General features: G+C 45.7%; 1 protein-coding gene and 4 long non-coding RNA genes across 5 annotated transcripts; 4 read left to right on the forward strand and 1 right to left on the reverse strand.

Annotated features, from left to right (window-relative positions):
* The first annotated feature begins 648 nt into the window (after window positions 1-648).
* On the forward strand, window positions 649-12060 carry LOC127348820 (uncharacterized). The gene is made up of 6 exons (XR_007879963.2): window positions 649-1104; window positions 1338-2239; window positions 3223-3297; window positions 3963-4067; window positions 5809-5965; window positions 11696-12060. It is a non-coding gene; the product is annotated as an uncharacterized lncRNA (long non-coding RNA).
* LOC139838399 (uncharacterized) lies at window positions 7674-8357 on the forward strand. Its single transcript, XR_011754779.1, has 2 exons — window positions 7674-7882; window positions 8037-8357. It is a non-coding gene; the product is annotated as an uncharacterized lncRNA (long non-coding RNA).
* A 1890-nt stretch (window positions 12061-13950) lies between the features above and the next one.
* Window positions 13951-15112, forward strand: LOC139838403 (uncharacterized). The gene is made up of 2 exons (XM_071827911.1): window positions 13951-14133; window positions 14211-15112. Exons 1-2 carry the CDS (start codon window positions 14002-14004, stop codon window positions 14889-14891), a joined length of 813 nt encoding a protein of 270 aa, XP_071684012.1. The 5' UTR covers window positions 13951-14001; the 3' UTR covers window positions 14892-15112.
* Window positions 15113-21187: 6075 nt separating this feature from the next.
* On the forward strand, window positions 21188-23009 carry LOC127337141 (uncharacterized). Its single transcript, XR_007873658.1, has 4 exons — window positions 21188-21947; window positions 22023-22139; window positions 22232-22273; window positions 22386-23009. It is a non-coding gene; the product is annotated as an uncharacterized lncRNA (long non-coding RNA).
* Window positions 23010-23229: 220 nt separating this feature from the next.
* On the reverse strand, window positions 23230-25840 carry LOC127348831 (uncharacterized). The gene is made up of 2 exons (XR_007879968.1): window positions 25055-25840; window positions 23230-24499 (listed from the first exon to the last, which is right to left on the reverse strand). It is a non-coding gene; the product is annotated as an uncharacterized lncRNA (long non-coding RNA).
* Window positions 25841-26528: the final 688 nt, after the last annotated feature.

Here is a 26528-nt window from a genome sequence, read left to right on the forward strand (position 1 = left end):
CAACATCTAGATCGTGGGCTTCGAGGACAAGGAGAACAAGGTCAAGATGAAAATTGTAATCGTGATCTTACCTTCTTCCGGCTCTTCTTCTGCTTATTCTGGCCGTCGTCCTGCTCCTTCTTCCGGGCCGGACTGCCGCTCTTCTCCTCCTCACGGACATGGACGTGATCATGCGGTTCGCCACAGATCTCGCCGGACACCAGCCGCTCAACTGACGGGATGGAGGCGGCCGGAGAAGACGAGTTCATGGGAGGAGCGGAGGTATGGGGCGGCGGCAGTGGAGCTATTCATTGGTAGAAGAGGAGTTGAGGGTGGAGCGAAGTGATGCGGCGGCGCCCGCCTCCATCGCCATGGAGGGGGTCAGTAGCGGCGGGGCAGCGGTAGCGGAGGAACCACGATTCTGTTTTTTTTACCGGGTGTCAATTTAGCATGGTAAATGGGCTTGGGCCGTGGCCTGCCGTTTCCACTTACAGTCTCCAGCTGGACTGGGCCCCACCTCTCTATCTCACCCTATCCTCGCACGCCCCTCGATCCTCTTCCCCACTGCGATGCCGCCGCCGCCTCCGCCGCCGCCGCTTTTCAGAATTCCTGCGGCAGTACTGCCCAGATCCGCCGCTTATCGCCGACCCGGTGAAACTCCCGCGTCACTCCTCTGCCACTTTCCCCGCTGCCACGATGGACGCCCGTGCCCGCACGAGCGCCTACGCGAAACCCTAGCCTCGCAGCTTGGGCTCGTCGGCGCTGCTCCGCCTACCTCCCGCCGATAGCGGCGCCCCGGAGTGACGCTTCCATGGAACCCTCCGCTGGATCCATGCCTCAGCGCCACCCTACAGCACTCAAGCGCGCGTGCCCGCGAAACCCTAGCCGTGTGGGGCTTGGGCTCGCAACACGGTGCCCACGCCCGCGCCTCCACTACTCCCCTTCGTCGACCACGAGCTTCCCTGCCTCCCTAGTCTCCTGCTACCCGACGTCGACGACTACAACCTGTTCCTGTCGCCTGGGTGGCCGGGACCTCTCCCCACCGTGGTACGGTGATAGGCTACGGATACCCTCCCCTCTTCTTCAGCGACCTCGATGGCTTCATCCACGATTACAACTACCACTGTAAGCTATTTCTTCTCCCTTCAATCTCCCTTGTGCACTGTGATGGTTCGCCCAACGAGCTGTAGTTAGTTTTAGGTTTAGGACTATGGTGTTGTTCGCCTGAACAAGTCATGTGTCGTCATGTTGCTGTACATGGCTGTGCTGATGTTCTAATTAGGTTCTAGCTGCTGGTATATATACCCGTTTTCTCAGTTTTCCGCTATTAACTTGTGTTTTATTCTCCTACGTGATAGGATCATATCATAGGTAGGGAGACATTATGCATGGGAGGGTGAGAAAGTTTACCGAAGAGGGCTGCATCCATATGACAAATAAGTTTTGTTCTTCCCTTCAGAATGATACATATATCCAAGGTTTTTGAGCCGCTAGCCCTCTAGCTGGGTGTGGAGAATTTTCGGACAAAACCTGATGCATCGTCGACTGATGCCTGACATCACTTTTTGGCCGGCGGTCTGAACTGGCCTTGGTAATTGTTTATAATCTGTTACATTCTCTAGACTCTTTGCATAATATCCATGTAGGCAGCTAATTGTTTTGTTCGGTTGTTTTATAATGAGCTGATGATCTGTATAGAGCGAGCCATTTCTGTTCTCGATTAATTAATCTGGTAGATTTAAGTACTGAACACACCAGGAACTTGGAGGAGTCCAGTAACCAGAGTCCTAGGACATATACACTACTAATGGATCAGTTAATCGAGGTAGTATTAATTAGTGAGAGAAGCAATTTTGTTGTCATGACAGGCTAGACTAGGATTCTTAATATTACCTGTTTTATTATATGTTCGTGGAAATACAGCTGCATGGCAGCAAAATTCAGGTGCTATGGTATGTCATGAAGTTGCTGCCCCTCTAAGAAGTATTATGTTATTTTCAGTAGGTGCATACATGTAGTACTGATTGCTGTGTGCTGTTTAAACGTTTTTCATGTAGCCTTATGGCTAATTTTCCTTGATTGAGTTCTTATGTTGTTTGTCGGAAAGTATTAATGCTTCTCATGTCGGAAAGTATTAATACTACTGTCAGATATCTCTCACTTGTGTGCACATAAAAATGCAGAAAATATGCATAGGGAAGAAGGTCAAGTAAATAGCATACTGGAGCTTAACTGGAGTTTTGATAAATAGCACGATAAGGTATTGTTTCCCTCGTATACATTTGTATTGAAGAAAAACTTTTTCTGCTTATGATAATTATATATACGTATCATACCCTGAGTTTTACTACTCCCTCCCTCCGTTCCTTGATATAAGCCATATAGTTTTTTGGCAAAAAATCCGAAATACAAGCCGTATTAGAATTGTTGTCAAAACTACCCCTACCTAAGTTGCCGCATGAAAATCCTGAAATTAAAACCCGCATGCCAATCCCTGAAATTTAGGAGTAGATGATTTGGCCGGCTAGCTAGCTTGCCTTGTTTGTCTTTATTTCTCTCTCTCACGTAGCTGATTGATTGTTTTAAGTACAGCTTTGCTATCACACGATTCATGATTACGGACAATTTTTTTCTTATGTCGTGAGTGCTTATAGAATTCGTGGGAAATGACATGCGTTCCTTGCCGCAAAATCCATGCAACGTGCATCATCATGTGGTGATCGTGAGATGGGCTTGTGCAAATGGCCGTGACATACATGCATGCAGCTTCATCCGCTTGGAACTGCAAGTAGCTAGCTAAGGCAAACTTTGCAGCACCTAAATTTGACTTGAAGTTTACAAAAACAAAAACATTTCATGATGCATTCATACACGCATTCCTGCCATTTAGAATCAACCTCAAGAGTTAAAAGGAGAGAGATATTTCTGGGATTTGTTGGGAGAGAATCACGGGAGTATCAGATTGGCTAGGACATGATCCAGACATTCCAAAACAACCAGTACTAGTATGTCCTTCCTCTAGGGGTAGTTTGGTCCAAAATCAACGAAAATAGCCATCCTAACCCCTGCGTTAATTCTCGTGCAGGAAAACTATATGGTCTATATTAAGGACCGGAGGGAGTATGTTTTTTCTGTTTCTTTTATTATGTCCAGCCATGGACATGCTACCGCGTTCCCTTTTATATTTTGATGGACTCAGATTGGTGATGAAACTGAGAGAGTTGTAATTCTGTGTGTGAATAGCTAGGTGGAATTGTCTGCGGATCTATCCAAAGTTCCTGGACTCAACCGCTACTTGCCGCAAATGGGAATTTGTCGGTATGTGATTTTGCTAATCTTAGAAAATAACCCCATGTGAAGAAACTGAATATTTGGTTCCTAGATTCATGCATACATTGCTTCCCAGACTTTGTTAAATGCAGTTATTAGAAAGAGTTTATACGCAATAAGGCATTTCAATTTCTGTGGATGCAGTTTTATTAATAGTTGTCATCTATGTACTGAATTATCATGGGTCGACTCTCTTTCTTGTTTGCCATGTTCGCTTCAGTAAAATAAAAGTCACTTGGACGTATAATTGTTAGTGTTGAACATCAAGATTTTTCTATGCCACATAAGAGATGTATTTGTGCTTACAATTTGGGGCATGAATCTGCCCCTTGATACAGAGAGTCGATCTACTACTGTAACGGGCGGTCTACTGTTTTCATAATCTTTACAAGGTTAGGCTTGAACCATTGTGTAAATAATAGCACTTATGAAATCAGCCAAGGACATTATATAGGTTTCTACATTTTTTATGTGTAAATTCAATCGTATCTAGCCCAATCATAGCCCATTAGCTTGTATATATACTAGATTTCTACCATGCAGTATATTCTCTTTATATATTTATATTTCGTGTTGGTTTTGTCAATTAGCTTGCAACATGTATCAATGGGTGTTTTACTTTTGTACTCACTGTGCACTTGCTGCTGGAGAAGGTACGTGAGGGCGTCGTGTTGGAAGCGTTTGGTGTTGCGGCCATGTGTATTGCGGTGGCAATGTCAAGGCATCTCACCGCATCCAGACAACAACCTTGAGCCATAGTAAGATCACTAGCATCATATCTACTATTTTATTGCTATAAAATCAAATCTATAATATCTATAAAGTTCATCCTCACTAAAAATCATTTAATGTTTGCAAGCTCAAACCTGGTGCAGCCACATCACCCCAATTGTTTATATCCGTCGGATTTCAAATATGTGGTTTTTAATCATGTGTTGCAGCGCTGGCCCAGTTCTAATCTCATACAGTCGCAGGTCTTAGATTATTTGTAGTACTTCGTAGCACCAATAATTCATCGTCCCATTGTCTTCTCTTTACTGCATTCTTTATCAATCAAATAAGGAGTAATAACAACATCTGTAGAGGATCTGAAGAGGCGACTGTAGACAGCCAGAAACGTGTGGGCTTCAGATTCCAATGGTTGCTGCTGTAATTTAATTTGGTACTCCTAATCTTCCATCTATCTTTTCACCTTCCTGATTGCATATAAATATTTCCCAGACCTCTACCTTATGGAGTCTGCGGAGGAACCAACCCACAAGTCTATACTTGCATTTTTAATCAACTCCCCAGTGCATTTCAGACATACTCCACTTGCATTAGTTGTCCCCTTGCATCTTCTAGCTACCGTGTAGGATATATACACTATAGCTGTTAGTAGAGGCAATCCATAATCGGATAGTTTTCAGAAAAAAAAATGTCTGCTCATTGCCCCAGATCCATGCTACCTCCCCACAGGTCCTGATCTCAATTCTGTTTGCCCTCTGATCTCATCTGTTCAAATACAAAGAGACAGCTACATTTCGATAAAGATGATGATGACAATAATCGAAGGTATATCGGCTCTCAATTTATTATTGCACCGCAATACTCCATTTTCATGTAAAATAATTTTTATTTTTGCATTGTCATCATCGGCAGTAACACAATATCGGATACTACTAACAAAATGTGAACAAACAACAAAAACCAAGTTAGTAGTTAATTCTTCTGCAAATCCGAACTTTCATTCTCACAAAGACTTGCGCCACCTCATTCAGCAGACTTGAAGTTCCAGCCTCTTAAACGATCTTCTCTGCAACCACAAAAAGTATTTGAGGTGATTCTCCACCCGATATCCAATCTGCAACATATTTATTTCTTGCCAGGTTCGTGTCCTGGTGCAAAACTGCCTATGTGTTAGATTACATATTGAACACTGTAGATCGTACATCTGATCAGAAAATTTGAAATGTACTCTACTATTTCAAATTTCAGATGAGTTCAGTTTCACTATAACGTGTCTATTGACACTGCAGATACGCGGGTTTGTTCTCATGAATAAAAGGCAACCATGATGACACGCGAGTTGTTGTAGTTGAAGGAAACATAATATTCATTTAGTGTTGAACCAATGCGCAACCAAAGTTAGGTAAATAGATGTACTCTTCTACTTCCAAACAGTATGTTCTATATGCAAATAAACATTATTTTTATAAACAGATCATGCTATTTTTTTGAATACAAGAAAATCATCTCAAATGGCCGCAGCAACGCGCGGGGTATCACCTAGTTACTCATGTAAATGTTCCCATATATCCTGGCACATGTAACGCTGCCATTAAATTATGTTAGCTTCAAATAAATTTGATGCTGATGTGATATATGTCCGAGTTGCCCTTCTCAAGTTCTCATGATATTATAGTATATACCTATAAGGTTGACTTTGTTAGTTTTATTATTTCTGGACCATGATCGTGGATTTTGGATTGCTAATAAGGCAATTGTTCCATTTTGCAGCGTTGTATTGGGAGTTGGAAGGAATTGCATATGATACTACATACATGTGTGGTCTACCTGACGTGGATTTCGCTATTGTCATGATCCGCTAGATGTCGCCACCACTAGTTGGACATCTGGACATGAGCAGATTTGTTGTCTTCAAATACGGCTAAATGTGAGCAAAACTATCAACCTTTAGTTCTTGAAGTAACAATCCGGAACAGTGCTCATGGTTCTTACATTTACTATCTAAAATATATGTGTTTTTCTCTATGTTGTCTTTGCTGTTGGGGAATCAGTTAATTTTTGAGTCTCTACTACTTAAAAAGAATGAACGTGTTCCCCCTTCTCCCCTATTTTCGTCGTCCTTTTGGTCGTCCTTACCTTCCTAGAATATCAAGGAAATTACAAGGAAATCACAAGGAAATCAAATCAATCAAAGCATTTTGGTCGTCCATACCTTCCCAGAATATCAACTCGCGCATTTAATCAGCCTGGCCGCTTTAGGAATCATCAGCCTAGAAATCACGCTATGGTAATCTAACAAATTACCTTCCTCAGGTATGTAATCTCCACAGTAATAGAATATCACCTTCCCACAAATTACATAATAAACCCCTAAATTTCAGTGAACAGATAATTTAAATCAACTCGCCCCAACACTTCTCCGCAGGCCAAAATTAACTCGACTCATACATTACGCTATGGTAATTAAAACATTTCACATAATCACCCCATAATTGCGAGAAAGAATCAGTCATATAAAGGGTACACTGAACCATGGCTCGGGCTAGAGATCTCGTGTATCTGGAGTTCAACCTGTCCCTCCCGAATTTCATTGTGTGACAAGGCGGATCATCAGAGAAGTTCAGGGAGTTCAGGTATGTAACACCCTCTCCCCTCTCGAATCAGGCATGCTTTTTCTGAAATACTTTTGAAGAATTAGAGAATTAGAGACTACAATAAAAATTAAACTGCCTTAGCATTACCACAGTACCGGAGATACATAGATTTTCCAATGGTAAAAACATTAGTAGAGCAATATGTCCTTGGTAAAATATTCGGAGAGATTAAAATTACTTATGATGGTGGCATGTGAGAAAGATCTTCCATTATGTACAACTGCAGCTATAACACTTTCATACATAGTTTATGTGCATTGTACTGGAGATGAACCAATTGTGCAGGTATTAAATTTAACTTGGCAGAACTAAGCAAACATATGTTATTATATGTAGTGCATATTTGCTTAGTTAGAGAGGAAGTACTGTAGAGTGAGTTAGAATGTTAAAACAGAACAATGATCGACATGTTGGCTGCAGATTAACTAGGGCCAAACTGATCTGGATTATGTTTCTATTCTCTTCCATGTTGACATCGGCCTTATAATTATTTCAATTTATTACTATCTTCATGGGTGTTTGCAATACAACCTTTTGTACTCTCTGTTGAATCTAGGTACCGAGTTCATTATTTGCAATACAAGCTTTTGTACTCATCAGTCACGAGGACATATTAGAATGAATACTTTTGATTTTATTGTCTGAATTTCATTTCCACTAGGTAAGCCATTCAGATATGTGATAATGGTACTGCCATATTCACGTTATCTTTAGTTATCTGCCTAAGATAAAACACACCAAAAATGATCATGTTACAACTGTTGTAAACTATTTGTTACCACAAATCAACCTGTGCACGGAGAGAATTATGAAAAAAAGTTACACCCTACTACTGTGCTTGTATATATAAGTACAAACTAAGGCTCAAGGGACATACCATTGCTATCATCCACTTTTGGATTCAACATCTTAAAAGTAGTCATTTGAGTTGCAGTCAAACTGGACTATAATGCTTTTTTTAGAAGAACTGGATTATAATGCTGCATCTTAACTAGGGGCAAACTTAAGAATTAGAGAAGAAATACAACAATATAAAATAAACTATGCACAAACTAATTCATCATGTTCCTAACTATCTAATTATTTTTTAACTCCATGACTACCTTTCACATATGTGTTCAATTGATATTTAGATGGAAGAGATTGTGGAAAATGATAAGAAAGAGAGTGAATCAGGAGACATCGCTCAGGTAAGGCAATTCATCATCTTGCTTATGCTTTTTTATTTTATTTTTTAACTCTATGATACCGTTCACAAATGATGTTAATGCATGTCAAGGCAATCATCGTCTTGATGACTATCTTTAGTATTTTTTTAACTCCATGACTACCACATGTTCATAGGTGAGCTCAACAGATGTTCAGGGTAGTGCCAATGCTATTGGAAAGCGTACAATGTTGTCGGGAACATCTATCGGTGGTCCACATGACAAGAGGCTTCACTACATGGGTGCTATGGTCTTGGTGCGGAAGTACGACAAACGAACATCTTTTTCACCAATGATTTATAATTAGATATTCCTATATGAAAATGGGTTTCTATAAAACCCTACATCTCGGAAGGTAGTGAGTACATGAGATGGGTTCCTATTCTCCTAAACAACAAAGACTATATGTGGTCATGGATTATTGTTAGAACGGAATACTTTGTAATTCTTGTCTCAATCCTTGTTCTCTGTGTGTTGTGCTTCTATATATAAGTACAAACTAAGGCTCAAGGGACAAAAATATTTCTAATTAGGCACCAATTTACTCCTACTACTTGCGTGGATAATGGAAGACATGATTTACCTTGAAGCAATGTGCCTAACAACAGCTGTATAGCAGTTCATTTTGTGTTCATTTTGATGACATTTTGTGTTCGTGGCTTGAATTTGAATGCTGGATGCTGGGTGAATGATATTTAGTTACCCTATAATGTCATCAAATTTTAATGCCATGTATCAGCTTATGCCTGCCTCTGATTTGTAGTAAAGATATATGCTCATGTGAGGATGATTTGGTGGGAATGAGGTTTCATTAATCAAAATTGCTTCATCACACAATTAATCAAAAAAAAGAGATTTCAGTCAAGTCAGTAGGTGTGCATGCTTACAGTAGTAGGTGTGATTCACTAAAGCCAGTACGATGCTTGAGCATGTCGGTCCACAGAGGTATGTTTTTAGGTGTGAGCCTGTATGTGTAGACCCAAAGTTGCAAGGCACAAGAACAGATGGCAAGCCCATAAGTAAATCCGAGACCAAGACCTTGCACCAGGCTTATCAGAATCCCATCGCGTAGAGTTGTTTGAAGCGAAGAACCTCCAGTGAGGGTCTCATCATCTACTCGGTACATGAGAGGACAAGGTATAAGAGAATTTTTCTTATTTACACCTTCGGGCTTCAGGTGCTCACTAACCAGAACTAAATAAATGTGTTGACAAGGAATGCATCAAAAGTCCAAAAAAATACTAACTCTTTTAAGATTTTGTAGAACACGAGCAAGGATCCCAAGAACAACATAACTATGTCCATCATCATGCACAAGTTTAGCATCGAATTCAGCAACCCTTTGTCCCGAAAGCACAAGTTTAAGCTCAATGTTGGCACAAATTTAGCATCGAATATAAGGTACGTAATGGAGTTGGTGGGGCCGAAGGTAAGAACGTAGAGGGATGCAGGAATCTGGACGCAACCTCCGGAGGAAATACATCATTTTCCTTTTATTAGCGCTAAGTGAGATTTATGTACAGCTACAGTATATATATCTCCCTCCCTTTTAAATTAACAAAGTTGTGTAAATTAATTTACAATAGATTTTTGTGAGACAAATAATTTAATTTAAAATAGATGAAGTATAAAATTTATTACTGTAGTTTTTATTGGAAGAGTAAATTTTGTATCATCAAAACATTGTAATCATCATTGGATAATATTATACGGTAACAAATTTTATGTGAAGATTTAGGAATTGTGCTTCTCACATGGTAAGGCATTAGCTAAAAAACAAATAAGATTTGAAATAAAAAATTTATTAAGGTTACTTCTTGATAATTTTTATAAAAATTGTATATCATAAAAGAATATCATGAGATTCTATACAAGAATTATTTTGTCTAACACCCCTAGATGGATACATCTCACTCGATATCATGACATTTTTTTATTTGAAACAAATTCTTATTACTACTTGCTAGGGTCATATGATGCATTGTTGAAAATTGAGTTTTCTCGACTTAAAACTAAATGACGACGACGTGAGAAACTGAGACTTGAAAGATGACAAATTGGTTGTGTGATTGTGGGTTCTAATGGCGGCCTTCTATTGTAATCATTGGTCATTTTACCATATGTTGATCCACAAAATGCCAACCTAATAGATAGATTTTGATTATTGTTCAAATGCAAGTTTGTTGGGCTATGAGATCTATTTAAGTGACCCCGACAATAAAACACAACTCAGTAAAAAGAAATTGAAGTTAAAAAACATGTGGTTTAGTAAAAGGCAAGTTAAATTCAAAATACAAGCCATATATTTTTAGTATATCTTCTACATCTTGAAAAACTAATTTCATTTCTCATCTAAATCTTGCAAGTGACAAGCCATGTATTCACAGCCGCGGTAAATGCACTCTTCTACATCTTGAAAACATGCAACCGCAGAGGAATCCAGGTGCAGACAAGCCATGTATATGTACTCTCTTACATTTTGAAAAACTAATTTGTAGCTTATTTCAGGACTCAAGATCAATTGTATTCACAACAATGGAAATTAAGGAAATTAAAATTGCAGGTGATTGAATTTATGATTTCAGACAACAATCTGTTTACACAAATATTAAAGAAACAATAGGAACAGTGACTCCATTTTTTATGCAGCTTGCAACAAATATGACATGTCGTTACAAGGTTGTATTACATTTATGCACCGCACCCGTGGCAACGCACGGGCATTTGTACTAGTTAAATAAAAAAGGTGACGCAAAATAATAATTTGTGCCATCCTCTATGTTTCTCAAAGATTTACTGTAAAACACATGCATGATTTTAAATGCGTCCTCTTTTCTCATTGGGTCAGATATATTCTGGAGATAATATCTTCTTTTGTGGGCATATGAACACACACGGTTTTAGTTATAGTGTCATCACACTGCGGCAATAGCTAGCTATTTAAATAAGTTGTCACCTAACCGTCACCTAAACGCGCTATTTCGGAATGTATTTGTTGCCGATTGAGGTGGTAGCAGGCGGAAACTACATAAACTTGAAAATTTAATCATGCAAGCTTGAATCCTATAATTTGATGATACTGCTTTGTTTCAGGAATATATTTTCACCATTGAACCATGCATTAACTAACATCAGTTTGTGACTTTGACTAATTAACTCTATGAAGTATGCATATACGACACGGATATCAGCTTGTAAAATTATCGAATTGGTATGCTGTAGTCTCGAGTTACCCATCATAAATCCATTTTTTCTTGTACTGAATTAGATGCTTCCATTGTTATTTTTTTTATAAGATGCATTCTTAGGTACTCAAAAAAAGAATACGCATAATAAATCTGTAGTGTTCCTTTTACTGAGTTTGGTACCAGCCACAGTCCTCTCCGTTTGTGTAAGCAACAGAGGCAATCAAACGCATATTATCCAGTGACTAGAAACTAGGACCACACTTTCCTGTCTTCGTCTTCATCTGAGAGTGCAACGAACAAAAGCTTCACCATGCAATTACTTGAGTCAGGTCTTCTTCAGTATGACAGCCCTGAGTCCCAAGCAAGTCATAGCCTATTTGCATGACCATGTTCATGAAAGTACATTGCTTGATCCTATTTGAACTTCTTTCATTCTCCTATCTTTTTTCATATTGAGTGTTTTCTAGTAATCCTGCGTGAGAGTAGTCACTTTCCATCTTGACGGTATATACTATATACGCACATTTTAGTTGATGCCGAAATTGTTACCTATGTACTGTTCGCTTCTATGGCATATATATCTTTTGTCTTGCTTCCTTACATGCAGTGGAAGGTCTTCAACGTCCGGTGGAAGATCGAGAAGTTGTAAAGCGATGGAGGTACATTGAGAAGTACCCTCACCATCGAGGGTGTCCTGGTTGCCTCTTAGCTCTCTAGGTCTGTTCTCGATTGCTTTCACCGGAGTTTACATACTGTGATCATTAGTGGAAATTGTAAGTTTGTTTTTTTAACAGGAAGAATGTAGGTGACAAATTGTTTGACATACTGTGATCATTAGTGGAAAATGTAAGTTTTTTTTTTAACAGGAAGAATGTAGGTGACAAATTGTTTCTTGCACATTAAATTGCTACATACTGATATGACATACTGGAATGAATTCCAGATTCTTGTTTATGTTGGATGATGTGATTACTTCGCATTATTGTTCACTGTGCTGGCTCTATTGGACTAGGTGTATTACTGTTTATATTGCCTCCAATTAGATTTTCTGGAACTTTTCAAAGTGCCTCTAAACAGGGTTTTGAGGCATTTCGTAAAGTTACATGAAATTATCTATTGGGGCATTTCTTATAGTTGCTTCTAATTGTGTTTAGGGGCACATCTTAAACTGCCACTAAAAGCATTTAGAGGCACATCTAAAACTCTAAAACTGATCCTAAAAACATTTAGAGGCACGTCTCAAACTACCCCAAAAATAATTAGAGGCACATCATAAACTGCCCCTAAAAACCATTAGAGGCATAACTTAAAGTACCCCTGAAAACATTTAGGGGCAAACTCAAAGTGCCCTTGAAAATATTTAGAGGCAGTTTTCAAAGTGACCCTAAAAACAATTAGAGGCACTTTCCAAACTGCCCCTAAAAACATTTAGAGGCACTTTCCAAACTGCCCCTAAAAACATTTAGAGGCACTTTCCAAACTGCCCCTAAAAACATTTAGAGGCACTTTTCAAACTGCCCCAAAGTGCCCCAAATACATTTAGGGACACAAGCATCCGGGGCACTTTTCATAGTGCCCCTAAAAGTAATTAGGGGCACTTTGGCTACCTATTGGGGCACTTTGAAGTGCCCCTAAATATGGACCGTACAGTAGTGCACCCACCAGTTTTGGGATATGAAATGTTATAGTTTGGGCATTTTGACTTATCTCATGTTAGACCTCGTGGCTTGAGCAAGCTACAACGACCCTCAAACAAAAGTGGGAAACGGAAATTCCATTTTCCGTTTTTTTTTTTCAGCCGGAAAACGTCATTCTATTTTCGTTTTCGCTAAAATGGTTTCATTTTCATTCGGCAAAATATCGTTTCCGTTTCAGCTAACAAAAAGTTCATTTTCTTCCATTTCCGTTCTGCAAATTCCTTTTTGTTTCAGCTAAAAAAATCCATTTCCAATCATAAAGTTCTATTTTCGCTTTTGCTCAAAAAAAAAATTCTGTTTCCGTTTTCATTCCAAAAATTCTGCTTCGGTTTTCATATTTTATTTCCATTTTGTTTTACCGTGGAAAAAATGGAATCTTTCCGCTAAACTGTCATCCATAGTATTAGGCATTAGATTGACACATGTTCCCCACATGGAAACACACTTTTTTGGGGAGAGTGGATTTGGTGATCACATGGGTAGGTGTGCACCCTGTTTAATGCTGGATTTGCTTTAGGATTGTAACTTCACAAACGGTAATCAAACGACGTGAAATCTAATTATTCAATATAGCTCTGACTTCCGATGGCCTAGGTGGGACCCGTGGGTAGAAAAGAAGCTACATAGATTTTCTAGTTATATAATATGCATTGTCGATCGCTCCCAGCTCCATAATATTAGAGCATCTCCACTCGTCCCCCCGACGAGGCCCCCGAGCGACGTTTTTTCCATCCGGACGGCGAAATTCGGCCCAGTCGTGCCCCCGGTTCCTCGTTTTCGTCCGGATTTGGCCCTTAATCCATCCGGCGAGCCCACGCCACCCCCGGCCCCCCGGGGCGCGCTCGGGGACTCCGGACGAAAGATTTTGGCGCGAAACGGCGTGTGGACCCGCGTAGTTGGCGACTGGAAAACCAAATCCTGTCGATTTTCCCTCCAATTTGCTTGCATATCCCCATTCCCTCCAATTTGCTTGCATATCCCCATTCTATCCCGCCGAAATCCCCCAATCTCCTCGTCTTCCAGCTCCAGTTCCTGGCGGCGTCTTCTCGTCCACCACCACTCTCCTCCTCGTCTTCTCGTCCACCGCAATGCCGCCGAAGGCGCCGGCGAGGAAGATGCGGGCGAAGAAGACGAAGCCGCCTGGCATGTCGAACGTCGAGTGAGGCAGGCGTACGAGGAACGCAAGCTCGTCGATCCCTACTTCAACAAGACGAACATGAACGTGTACCGGGGAGACAAGGCAATGGCCACCCATTGGGGGATCATGCAGACGGCGTGCAGCAAATGGCACGGCGTACAGGAGGAGATCGACAAACGGCCGATCAGCGGCCACGACTTGGAGCAAAGGGTATGCTCCGCCGGCCCTACACCACCGAGGTACATCGTCGTTAGCTGACCCGTATCGCCGTGCTCTTTTTTCCCCAGCTGCGCCGAGCTTTGGACATGTACACGGATGACACCGGCCTGCAGTTCAAGTTCCTCAACGTCTACGCCCGCCTCGAGAAGTGCGAGAAGTGGAAGGAAGTTCGCACGTCCCTCTCGAAAAGCAAGACCGAGCAGTACAACCCCGACGCTCCGCCGGCTTGCGCGGCGGAAGGGCGCCCTGAGCTCGGCCAGAAGAAGCAGAAAGAGCTCAAACGGACGGACAATCCCGCCGACAGGATGCAGGCGTCGATCGACAAGTGCTGGGCCGACTTGAGATCGCACGCCGACGGGAGGAACGACAAGTTCGACGGCAGGTGGCGGGAGATGCTCGCCAACCAAGGCGCCCGGATCGCCCTGCTGAAGACGACGGTGGCGGCGAAGAAGAGGAACACAGACTTGGCATTCCTCATGGGCGGCGGCGACATGGAACTGATGGACGAGGAGACGAGGAATTGGTACCAGGGCCACCGCAACGACATCCTCCGAGCCACTACGTCGTCTCCGCCGGCTCCTACCTCGTCTACCTCACCATCTACCTCGTCGACTGCGGCTGCTTCGACGTCCACTGCCGCTGCTTCATCGTCGCCCGCCGCAGCCGCTTCGGCCACGGCGTGTGAGGAAACTGGTCCGTCGGACACCGCCGTGACGGCCGGGACTGCCGACGAGCCTGTCTCCGTGTAATTTCCCTCCGATCGCCGATCTGTGCCTGATCCTTTTGCTCCTTTTGCCGATCAACTGGCCGTACTTGTAGCGCGGGACGACGATTTGTTTGAATTTAAACTCTATCCGCCGAACTCCGGGTGGACGACTGGAAATATGGTACTCCCCACGCCTTAATTTCGTCCAATCCGGCGGTAGTTTCGTCCGGATTTGGGCGTGGGGAGCGCCAACGAGTGGGGATGCTCTTAGGAACAAGCAGTCTCAACCTCGACGACGAACTTCCGGTTGCCCTGCACACGCCGTTGAGGTCCAGCTGCTTCACGGCCACCACCAGGCCGTCCTCGAGCTGGCCACGGTAGACGCGGCTGAAGCCGCCCTCGGCGCGGAAGTTGTCCGTGGCGGCCGCGAGCTGGTCGTACGTGAAGGCGCGCGCTGCAGCTCGTGATGTTGCTAGGCCGCGCTTGATGCTGAAGCGCAGGATTGTTGCGCGTCGAGGAGGAGCGCAGGCTGCCGCATCTGGAGCCGAGCCTCTTGGACGCCGACGGCTGCAACGGCAATGGCGCCGCCTCCTTCCAGTCGCCGTCCTCGTCATCCACTGCCGACGCTGGCCTGAAGCATGCAAAGCAGCTCATCTCCGACCGCCGGGCATCGGTCGATCACCTAGAATAGGCCTTTAGTTTGGTGCCTTGTTGCCTTTCCAGAAACAACAATCTATCTGCCTACTTGTATGTTTAGTTGCGGATGGATTCTTGTGGAGCTGTTTGCTCGCTACAACTTACGACTAAAATTAGAGGAGACGTCTACTGCTAGCATTTCACGACGAGCACCTGCACGCGCCTCCTTCTCTTTACGCGCTAGCTGATGGACTCCTCGCTTCACGAGCACGGCTCCATGCGCCCGTTAGTGGCGGCATCCTCCTCGCTGGCACGCACATGCGCTCGTCACCGGCGTCCTCGATGCCTCTCCTCTTTACGCTCGGCGGTGGCGTCCCCGTGCTCGGTGGCGGCTTTTGCCACAACGTGCTCGTCGGCGGCGACGTCCCCGCGCTCGATCACAGCGACGTCCCCGCGCTCGGCCGCGGCTTCCCCACAGCGTGCTCGACCACGGCGCCGTCCCCGCGCTCGGCGGTGTTGGCCCCGTGCTATGGACGAACGCCTTCTCTCCGCGCTAGGCGGAGCTTTCCCTGCGCCGGCGAGGGACGCCTCCTCGTCGAGCTCATCGTAGATGCACCGGCGGAGCCCTCATCGCGTTGGTCGACGGCCTGGCGGCGTTGTCCTGCGCTAGCTGCTGCGCGCCTACTAGTGCTCTTCAACGACGGCGGCCTCCTCCTCTCTCCGGCCTCCCGTTCCTCAAGTCTTCCGGCGTGGCTCCCGTGGCGATATGAGAGAGAGAGAGAGAGAGGCTATATGGTCATGAGAGGCTCGTGAGATGATAAGATATACGGAATAGGATAAAGAGCGGTGTCAAGCACTATTTGTTTCTCCAAGGGCGACTCGGGCAACCCTAGCCACCGCCGCTGCCTTCCCCTCCCCCTCCCCTCCCTCCCTTGTCGTCCCCGGAGGCCGCCGCCGACGAAGCCTAGCGCGACCGGTGATGGGGGCGGCGGGGATCCTCGCGTGGTCCCCTGGTGCGGCGGTAGGAGGCACGCCTCCGCGCGGGGGGCATGATCCCGGTTCTGGTTGATGGCGGCGCGAGCGGGCGGGCGGTGTTGGGGGCGGCGGCGCGGCACTGGCCATGGCGGCGCAGCCCTCTCCGCCGTTCCTCGCCGTGGCCTCGCCGACAGGGCGGTGATGGGGGCGGCGGCGCGGCCCCGGACCCTGGCGCAGTCCTCTCCTCCTTCTTTGCCTTGGCATGGCCGGGCGGGTGGGGATGGGGGTGGATCCCGTGCTGCTCCTCCTCAAGAGCTGGGATCACGGCACCAAGGGCGGCGGCCCTGGATGGTGATGGTGGTGACGGCGCCGACCTAGTGGCAGGTGGCGGGCGTCAGGTGCCACTGACCGTGGCACCGCGGTGGTGGTCTTCTCTCTTGCCGGAGAAGATCGGCTAGTTGTGTGGCTAGCTGTGGCGGATCTTGCAATCCGTCGCCTAGCTACCAATGGTGAGGCGCAGTTGCCGGTGAAAGCCAGCCCGGACTTCGGTCATGGCGGATGATGGCGGCGCCTTTCGTCGTTACCTTGTTGAAGGCATTGTCTCTGCAGTCTGCGTTTCTTCGCTTGGGCTGCTCCAGGGGAAACCCCAGATCCGGGTCTCCCGGATCGGACGATAGCGGCGCGCAACGCCGTTCTCCTTGTTGAGGATATCGTTTTTGGAGCAGACAACGGATGGTGGTGGTGCTGAGGTGGAGCGGTGTGCTTTTGCTGTGTCGGCGTCACCGCGGCATGGTGCAGTGGTGTCTCGGGACGGATGCAGTGTGTTGGACATGCGTAGGATGGTGGAGTCGTCTGGCGCCGTGGTGGCATCGATGGCAGGTCTGGCATGGTCAATGTGATGATCTCTCTTTTTTTTTAAACATAAGGCTCAAGAGCCCAGCTTTAAATTAATAAAGCCATCAACCGGCTAGGATACAATGGTGCTGATTACACAAACTTGAACAAGGTAAAAGAAAGAGGCAAAGCCCTAGAGGAACTACAGAGAATTCCACTCGGCAGCGCCACCAAAGAGCCCACAAGTACAAGCTACGGAGAACTGCCGCGGACGGAAAGAGACGTGCCAAGCGAAGAGGAGAAGCACCAGCGTCAAAGAGATGAAGATCCGGCTCCGAGACCGCCTCGCCTTGCTGCCGCCGAAGGAGGGACCCATCCCATCTCATCGGCCAACACAGAACATAGAGGTGGTTGAGCGCCCAAAAAAGCCTTGAACTTGCTGACTGCCGCCACAGGCCTCACCAAAGACACACCCAAACCGCACCACCGTCATTGTCACCACACCGATAGCCCTCTGTCCCCTCAACCCAAAGCGGCGCCTCCAAGGAGGAGAACGACGCATTGCGCCATCGTCGCCCGGCCGTAGCCTGAGTTTTCACCCGGGAAGAAGAGGAAAAGGGGAGGGTTACCTCACCAGCCCTTCAAGAAGGAGAACGGCGATAGAATCGTCGCTGCCGATGTGGCTGGCACCGAGCCAGCCAAGAGTTTCCCCCGGCAGCTCCCCACCAAACTCGCACGGACGCAGAACGGGCAGTCCGAGGACCAACCATGCCGTATCTAGCGCAGAGAGATCGGAAAGTGGAGACGCCAACGAACAGACGAAGAACGCGCCGGAGCACGACCACGCCGCACCCAGCCACCCACCGACTCCTCACCGTCCACACGGCCAAGGAGATCGGCCAGCACCCGCGAACGCCACCCGCCTTCCGGTCGACGTCGCCACCCACCGTCCAGGGCCGCCGCCCCGGCGTCCAAACTCCGCCCGCCGCAGATCCGAGGGAGCCCGGAGGACCACATAGCAAGGGATCCGCCTCCATGAGCGCTCGTCGGCCAGCAGCACCACCACGGACCTGGAAGTGGCCAGAGCATCACCTGCAGCCCCATGGCTGCCTGTGGCACTAGATCTGGGGATTTGGTGGGCTTGGCCGGGCCCGGGGCCCCTGCCCCGGCCCGCGCGCGAGGCGGCCGCCCTGGCCGCGCTGCCCGTCCGGCTCCACTCACAGGTCGTAGCGCCGCCGCCCGACCGCCGGCGTCGTGGACGCCCACCTCGCGCCGCGCCGCCCGCCTCCATCGGACCGCATCGGGCCGAGCTCGCGCCGCCCGCCGTGGCGAAGCTTCCGCGGAAGCCGCCGCCGCCCGAGCACGCACATCTGCAGAGCCGCCGCGCCGCCGTCGAGCACCGCGCGCCACGCCCTGCCCGGCGCCGTGCCTCCCTCACCGATGCCGCCCGCGCCGTCATCACCGCGAGGAGGAGAGAAGGCGCCCGCCGCCGCCGACGCCGACCGAGCTTCGCCCGGTGGCGCCTCCTGGCGGCGGCGAGGCGGGGGAGAGGAGGACGGGGCTGGCGGCGGCGGCGGACTAGGGTTTCGCCCTGGGACTCGCGGGAGCCCAGGACGAAACGGTGCTGGCTCTTGTCTATCTCACCATGTGATGATCTCTCTTGAAGATGGAGTCGAGGAAGACGGCGGTAGCAACTTCTATGGCGTGTGCGTTGGCGTATGCTGAGAGTCTGCTTGACTGGATGTGCTTCTTATCTGCTATTGGGCGGCCTGGGAAGGCATTTGGTTTTTGGATGATATGAGTTGGTGAATTGTCACCCCCTTCATACCCCTGTAGGTTTAGCGAGGTGGTTTCGAGTTTGATCTTTTGTATTCCTCTTGTAAGGTGTTGCGAATAATCTAATAAAAAAAGCCGTGTGCATCCTTTGGATAGAGAAGTTGGAGCGATATTTCCCCCATTTCGAAAAAAAAGCACTATTTGTTTTGGCGGATCTTAATGCACTGTCGCACCGAACAAAGCCGCGCACGGCGCCTCTCCCTAGAAAGAACACCCCTGCATCTGGTATCTGGTGTGAGATGGGAATAAAGGAGCCACAGGCCAGATATTTTTTAGTACCACACGCTGCCGCGTTAGACACGTGTTAGCTAATCACCGTGTGCTCACGTACCCATCTTCTGTACACCAGGCTTCATTTGCTTTTTTGCGTGGGTCATTTCCTTTTCTATCGGGACCTGTGTGATTGTCCCTTTTTTTCGAATTAACGGAACTTTCATTAATCAGCCAGCAGGGTTACAATCATTGGCTAGCACATTAGCAAGAAAGGGTGGATTATATACTAGTAGCTTTTCTAGCACAAAGATGAGCAACCTCATTAGCTTGGCGCCCAACAAATAAAAGTTTAAAACATTGAAACAACCTACTAAGCTCCTCTATCTCCTGACGGATGCTGGTGATACACCACCGACCTTTTTGTTTCACGATGGGTTGCGTTGCTCCTCGCAGGATGTCAGTATGTTCATGGACTCGGACCATTTATCTCTATGGCTGCCGCTTAGGTCGTCGATTGCCTCGCCCCCTCGACGCAGCCAACACCATAGACTGCCGATCAATCCGCTGACAGCCGCCTCCCTTGCAATCTTTTACCAGGTCTGGGTCTGGCCCTCATTGTCAACAACGACATGGCTGGTCCCTCCATCAAACTAACGTATCCACATCGTACCCAGAGTCACCCTCAACCTTCTCGATTCCCTCTCCATTCAGGGACCCTCGTGCATCAGCGGATGATAAAGACTACGGGTGTGCGTGAGATCTTTCATGCGCCTTTGCATCGAACCATTTGTGATTTCTTGTGGCACAAAGTAGTTTCATTGGATGAACTTACCATACTGTATTCTTGTTATAAATTTGAAAAGTTCTATCATATTTTTTAAGGTGTCAAGCGGGATCCCTGTTAAATCCTGCCTGTAGTTCATTTTAGCATATTTGTTTCAAATTCTGAGAACAAATTTAAACTTAAAATATGAAAAAAAAATATAAGGGGGATTTTGGCAGGATTCTACTTTTAGCTTCATAAGTATACATATTCTACTTTGATCCTTCGGTGTGAGTAATTTTCTTTTGTGAATCAAACTACTCAAAACTGTCCTAGAATCTTCTCTCTATATATTGTATTTAATTTTCTTTAAATGGAGGCAAAATCTTTGCCTCATTCTATTAGTTAAGAAAAAAATTACAAGAATGTAAAGTTATTAAAACCGTACTACTCTCTTATTATCAAATTACTCACACACTTGGAACCTACCACCACCCAAAGTTTTAACTGCCTCTTAATATTAGCAAGGATCAACTTTCCCTGGAACTTGTTTGTTTTGAAAAATTATTGCATTTCTTTTGTTCCAAATTTTCCAAGAACTGAGGAGGCAAGGGAAACGGCGGCCTTTCAATCTGGAGAAGAGGAGCCGGTCATGAGGAGCCACCATTCCGTTAGCGATTTTGTTGGCCATTGGTTGAGGTCGATGAAGTTTGCGGTTCTTTTGCAAAGAGGACAAAGGCCGCAATTCGGCCACGCTCTTTATTGTAACCGGTCCGCCGTCCAAAGTATATTTTGAAGTGCAAGCCACACAAAGATACTTATCAGTGGAGACGCCCAAATTTTCTATGCCACCCTCTTCATGTCAGAGTGGATAGCCCCGAAAAAATGGGCTAGTTTTACAGTACCTTTTACCACTCCTAAAAAGAGAGAGGTATGATTCGAGACAACGGTCAGGATCAGACGACGTAGATTAGGCCCGGAAGCCCAGTAAGACGGAGATAATGGAAAAAAATAAAGAAAATAATAGTATTTGGCCCAGCCCACGCATTTGTTGCCCAAGAAAAGACGTCCACCAACCAGCGACGCCGCCGCGACATCGCACCGCAACCAGTTCGGCCCCGTGCAGCATGGCCGGATACCGACGCCGCCGCAACATCTAGCGATGCCGTCACCAATCTCGCCAGGTAGGTTGACCCCGAAGCATCCTGGGAGAAGGATTGCCGTTTCTTACGGCCGGCCATTGCTGTTCTTCCATCATCGCCAGGTACGCCAAGATTGTTCTTCCATCATCTGCAGTTATACTGTATGACCGTGAAAAGAACTATTGTTGCTGCCGCGGCTGATTCTTGTTTCTTACGGCCGGCCAAACCGACGGGATTCTGATTTATTGTGCGCGTTCTTGCGGTTCCGATTTGCAGCATCAGCTGATGGACGCAGATGCGTTTCTCTTTCAATGTGATAGATTGGTCCAACTGTTAGCCAAATTCAGTTAGCTAGATAGGGATTTGATAGAGTAATAAGAATTAATGATTTAATAGCAGTAGTTCTTGGCATCCATGCTCTAAAAAAACAGAGCAAAGAGGATGGAGTTACATTGGTTCAGTGCTGGCTAACAGTTCGTGTCAAATTCGTCTTCCCTCGTCTTATTTTGTCACTGGCCTTAAGGGACGTGTGATTCCTGTACTTATAGCTGCCTTAAGCCCTTAAATAGTGGGCACACACGACAGTTTCAGATACTGGTCTACATTACCTACTCCCTCTACATGGTTATGTCTGACTGCCAGGGACGAAATCACTTAAACTGTCTACGGTCCAGCTGAAAATTTCAAGCTCAAGCAGATGGTACTTTAATTTTTACGTTGCCTAATAATTATAACATGGTTTTCCCCATTATATTAACTGGTACTTTAATTTCAGACCGAAAAACTCTGCCATGAGGAAAACAAAAATGCAAAGTTGAACGAAAGCTTGCAACTGATGCAGCTCAAATAAGCTTCTAATGAAAATATCTTCAGGAGAACACTTCAGGATAAGGTATGTTGCATCAACTATCATTTCTATGTGGCATTCTAAGAAACAGTTCAAAAATGGAACTAAGTTTTGACATAATTAATGTTGTGGAACAGATAAGGGAGACTGAGCAAGCATGCAGAACTCAGCAACAGCGGGTGAGTAAGAGATTCAGTTCTATTTATTAACTCATCAATGACTGAATCTTGCGTGTACCGGTTAGAGAGCTGAAGAATGAATTAGCTAACGAGAAGGTTGTGAGGAATACAGGTACATCCATGAGGCCACTTCTTGCCGCTCGAGGCAAGCAACAACATGCAGCCACTGCCGGGCCCTTCCATACTGAGGCTTGATGATAGGGAACTTCAGTAAGAGAACATTCCTGTGGTGAATAAAGCAGTTGTAGACAAGGCTGCTGGCCAAGCTCGGCGTGTATGTTTAGTTCCCATGATGCGATAAATCCCTCTCCAGCCTAAGAGGCGATCCTCGTTTGCGGTCCTTCCAATCAAGAGAGAGCGGATCTCAATTCAACAAGCAGCAGCAGAACCGACAGTTGATGAAACTGCTGACGTGAGGCAAGTTCAAAGGCCTCTAGTTCGGCAGCAAGAGCAAGTTCTCAAGCCCTCAAATGTTCAAGTCAAGGAACAATATTGCAGGTTCTGGAAATGTTTGGAATGATCAAATTGTTGTGGAAAACGGACATTGCTTGGAGAAAACGAGTGTCTGGGAGCTTGTGTTGATAAGAAAACTTGTGTTAGTGTTCTTTTTGGTGATGATATATGTTCTACTTTTAGGGTTGTGTATAATTATACCGTGAAGCTGCTCGCGTGTGTTACTTATAAGACAACTAGAGCACTTATAAGACAACTAGAGCAGCATAGCATAACTCGATTATTCTCACTTTAATCTACATCTGAATAATATTCAGCTGCATGTTCTGTTTACAATAATGTTTGTGTTCGCTGAAGTAATTTGTTTTGTAAATTCCTTAGGCCCTGTTTAGAAGAAGTGTTTTTCTTCATACAGTTTTGTTTTTCAGTTCAAATTTGACCCAGATACCAGCACTTCACCAAGAACTTGTATCATGTATGCTAGTACCACAGATGCACACAGATAGAACAAAACATGATCATGGAAAAGCCAGATTCATCTGCCGATGGAATACTTGGCAACAAATGCAATTACACCCCTGTTATTTTCCAACCCGTTGGCGAAAAAACAAAGTGGTTTGCAAGAACTACAGTGATGCCGAAGTAAACTGGATCAATGCCCTGCTAACCAAACACTCGAGAAGGACTTAACACAATCTGAGTGCACAATAATTGATCCCCAACCAATCAAACACTCCAGAACGACTTAAACGTAATCCGAATGCACAAATGTCAGGTCTAAGGAATAATTATTAATCAGGTCCTATGCTCTGGAAAACCATCGGCCGCAAATAACTTGGTCACCTACATCCTTGGAAAACCTTGCTGCCATAACTTTGGTGAACCAGCTTGCTCTGGCAAAGCTCATCAGCGCTACCGCCATACCTCAAATCTTTAGATCCATTGACAGAGAGAAGTTGAACTGGCAGTCTCCATGGTGAAGCAGTTGCATGTTTCTCCAACTGCAAAAAGTAGTTCCCAAACGTCTCTAGGTTCACTTTCAGCCTGAAGTCCAGATTAAACAAGTTCAATCCGATTCATCTCGACTGTGCTGATTCCTCCTACTCCAGCGTAGAATGCGTTGTTGAAAAACCTGGCATGTATTAAGAAAATATGTGGAAACCTGCACACATGTTTTTAATTCTTCTTCTGCAGGCATAGAACCAATGCATTATTTAGAAAAATGGAGCAGCAGACATCCAAACTAGGAACTATATCTAGTTCATTTTTTTAAGAGTCACGTGCTAACCATTGCTCCATACATCAGAATACTTGGGAAAACTATTTATATATACATGGACATAAATGCTTATTATAAAAAAGGTAACCATATAAGATATCAATGTTTTCGGCACTGTAATAAGGCAATCTACAAAAAGCTAATGGTGTAGCATTTCTCTTCAGTAAATTGCAAGATATTTCTATTATTTTGAGGCAGTGACTTGACTACCAATCCAACTAGACTTGTATGATGACTTCAGATAATTTAACATGTTTAAAGTAATCTTTCAACTAACTTTATCGTGGTTCTCACAGCAACACACGGCCCCCTAGCTAGTAGAGACCTGAGACCAATGAACTGTGCTAGAACATACTTCTGTAGAAATAGCTACTTAAAAAATAACTTCCATGCAAGCAGATATATAAATAATATAATGAATATCTCAGCACCTGCTGGACTCGTGCAGTTGTGGTGCCTATATGAATACTCTTTGTTCATCTTCATTCCAACATCTGTAAGTAAAATACTAAATTTCAGATATACTTTGAATTCTAGTTAATATTGTTATGGTTCATCCTTTCGAGTTTAGGCTTCTATTCTCTTTCAACTTGTGTATTAGTTTCAGTTTGCACTGCATAAGTTGTCTATCTGCTAATCAGTGATCCTATATGATTCGTGATGATGTCGTCTGTCATTTCGCGTTGTTGGTGTCATGTCTTCTTTAGCAGGCAAACCAACAATCTGTTTAAACGATCTTCACTTGCGCCTGCTGTAAGTCTTACCGAACAGTGCATCCTTAACAAGTGGACCTATACATTTATGATATAGCATATATCCAAATATTAGCATTAGACGACATAAGTAAAGCTTTAAGCACTAGGATACTTCATATATTGAACAACATAACAGGTGAGCAATGGAGCATATAATAGTGGAAAACTACAACATGAGGCCACGTTTGCAACACAAGTACACAACCAATGTTTTAGGTGGCCAACAGGCCTATTATTGACAGAAAAAAGACACATAAACATTCTAAGCACTATCGAGTTATGTACTGTGATTACCTTTAACTTTTCCTCGGGTCCAGGAAGCTGAGGTTGTCGTACTGGTTGATGACGCAGACGGAGCGCTCGTCGTCCATGCGATGGCGTGGAGCACCCGCTTGTCCTCGAGCGACGCGGCCGTGCCAGCGTCAGACCACTGACCACGACCAGGCCACGCTCTTGTCCCGGAAGTCCAGCAGGCCAATGGAGGAGTTGTCCGTCTTGAGGAACTGTGTGGCCATCATGATCGCGTTGGTGGCATCCAACCACTGAAGCATGTCGGCGGACGCCCGGCGGCTCGTAGAAGAAGTCGACATGCTCGCCGGTGGCCGCGTCCCAGACGCCAACGTCTTACCATCTCCTGCAGCACCGCCAAGTAGGCACTGGTGGCGCGTCGCGATGTCCCGCCCCGCTCCCGGAACCGCGTAACGACCTCGGCCGCCTTGATGAGTGAGGACGACGCCGCCGAGGATCTTGGATCTGTGATGAGGACAAGGGCGCACCGCCGGGAAAGGTTAGGGGAATGGGAAGGGGGCGGGGGAGGGGGTAGGTGGCGACCTCGCCAAGCATGCCGGCGGTAGGGGCCGCGGCGGCTGGGGCGTCGGAGTTGCGGGAGCCGATGATCCATCGGCGGCGGAACTCCACCCAGCGAGGTCCGGGAAGACGAGGGTTAGGCCGGACCCATCCACTTCCCCGCAACCCAACGATCCCATATGGGCCGGGGGCCGTCTACTGGGTTGAGGCCTGGGTACGGCCTTTTTCTGTTTTGGTGCGAAAATTGGCCAAGGTATGTATCATACCGATCACATTTTTCAGAGCGGTATGAGATAGTTTAGACCTTTGGATGAACAAAAATAGAGGGCTCTTATCTATTTGAGGGTACCACAAAATAACTCAAAAAATGAGCTTTGTAATCCGAAGCCGCCTAATATTGGCCATTTCCCATGAGGGTTCAAGACATACTATCCACGCATCCTCATCAAGGTGGAAATCTTGAAGTTGAATCCAAAGTTCAACAAATTGTTCTATGTGAGCAAATTAGATCTATATGGTCAATCATTCAGATGGGTTCTACCTTATACCTGCCTCGTAGCATTGCAAATATATTCGGCAATTGGATAAATAGGGTAGATACTAGGTGTAAAACGCTTATCAGAGTGGGCGCGATTGCAGTCATATGGACGCTTTGGCTATATAGTAATGACAAGGTTTTCAATGATAAGAATTTTTCTCTTATGTAGTTCATTTGCCGATGTACGGCTTTGCTCCATTCATGGCCGCCTCTTCAACGCTTGGAGGACCTAGACCTTTTTATGGAGGTGTCTACACAGTTGGAGAACACGGCCAAGGAGTTCATTTTTCAACATGGGTGGCTGCATATTAGGCGGATTAAAGCCAACGAAGCTTAGTCTAGTTGACTCTTTTTCTCTACCTCTTATTATATTTGTTTTCAGACTAGATACTCGAACGGCTGTGTGCATCTTAGCTATGCAGA

Source organism: Lolium perenne, chromosome 1 (assembly GCF_019359855.2).
Source record: "Lolium perenne isolate Kyuss_39 chromosome 1, Kyuss_2.0, whole genome shotgun sequence".
Lineage (NCBI taxonomy): Eukaryota > Viridiplantae > Streptophyta > Magnoliopsida > Poales > Poaceae > Lolium > Lolium perenne.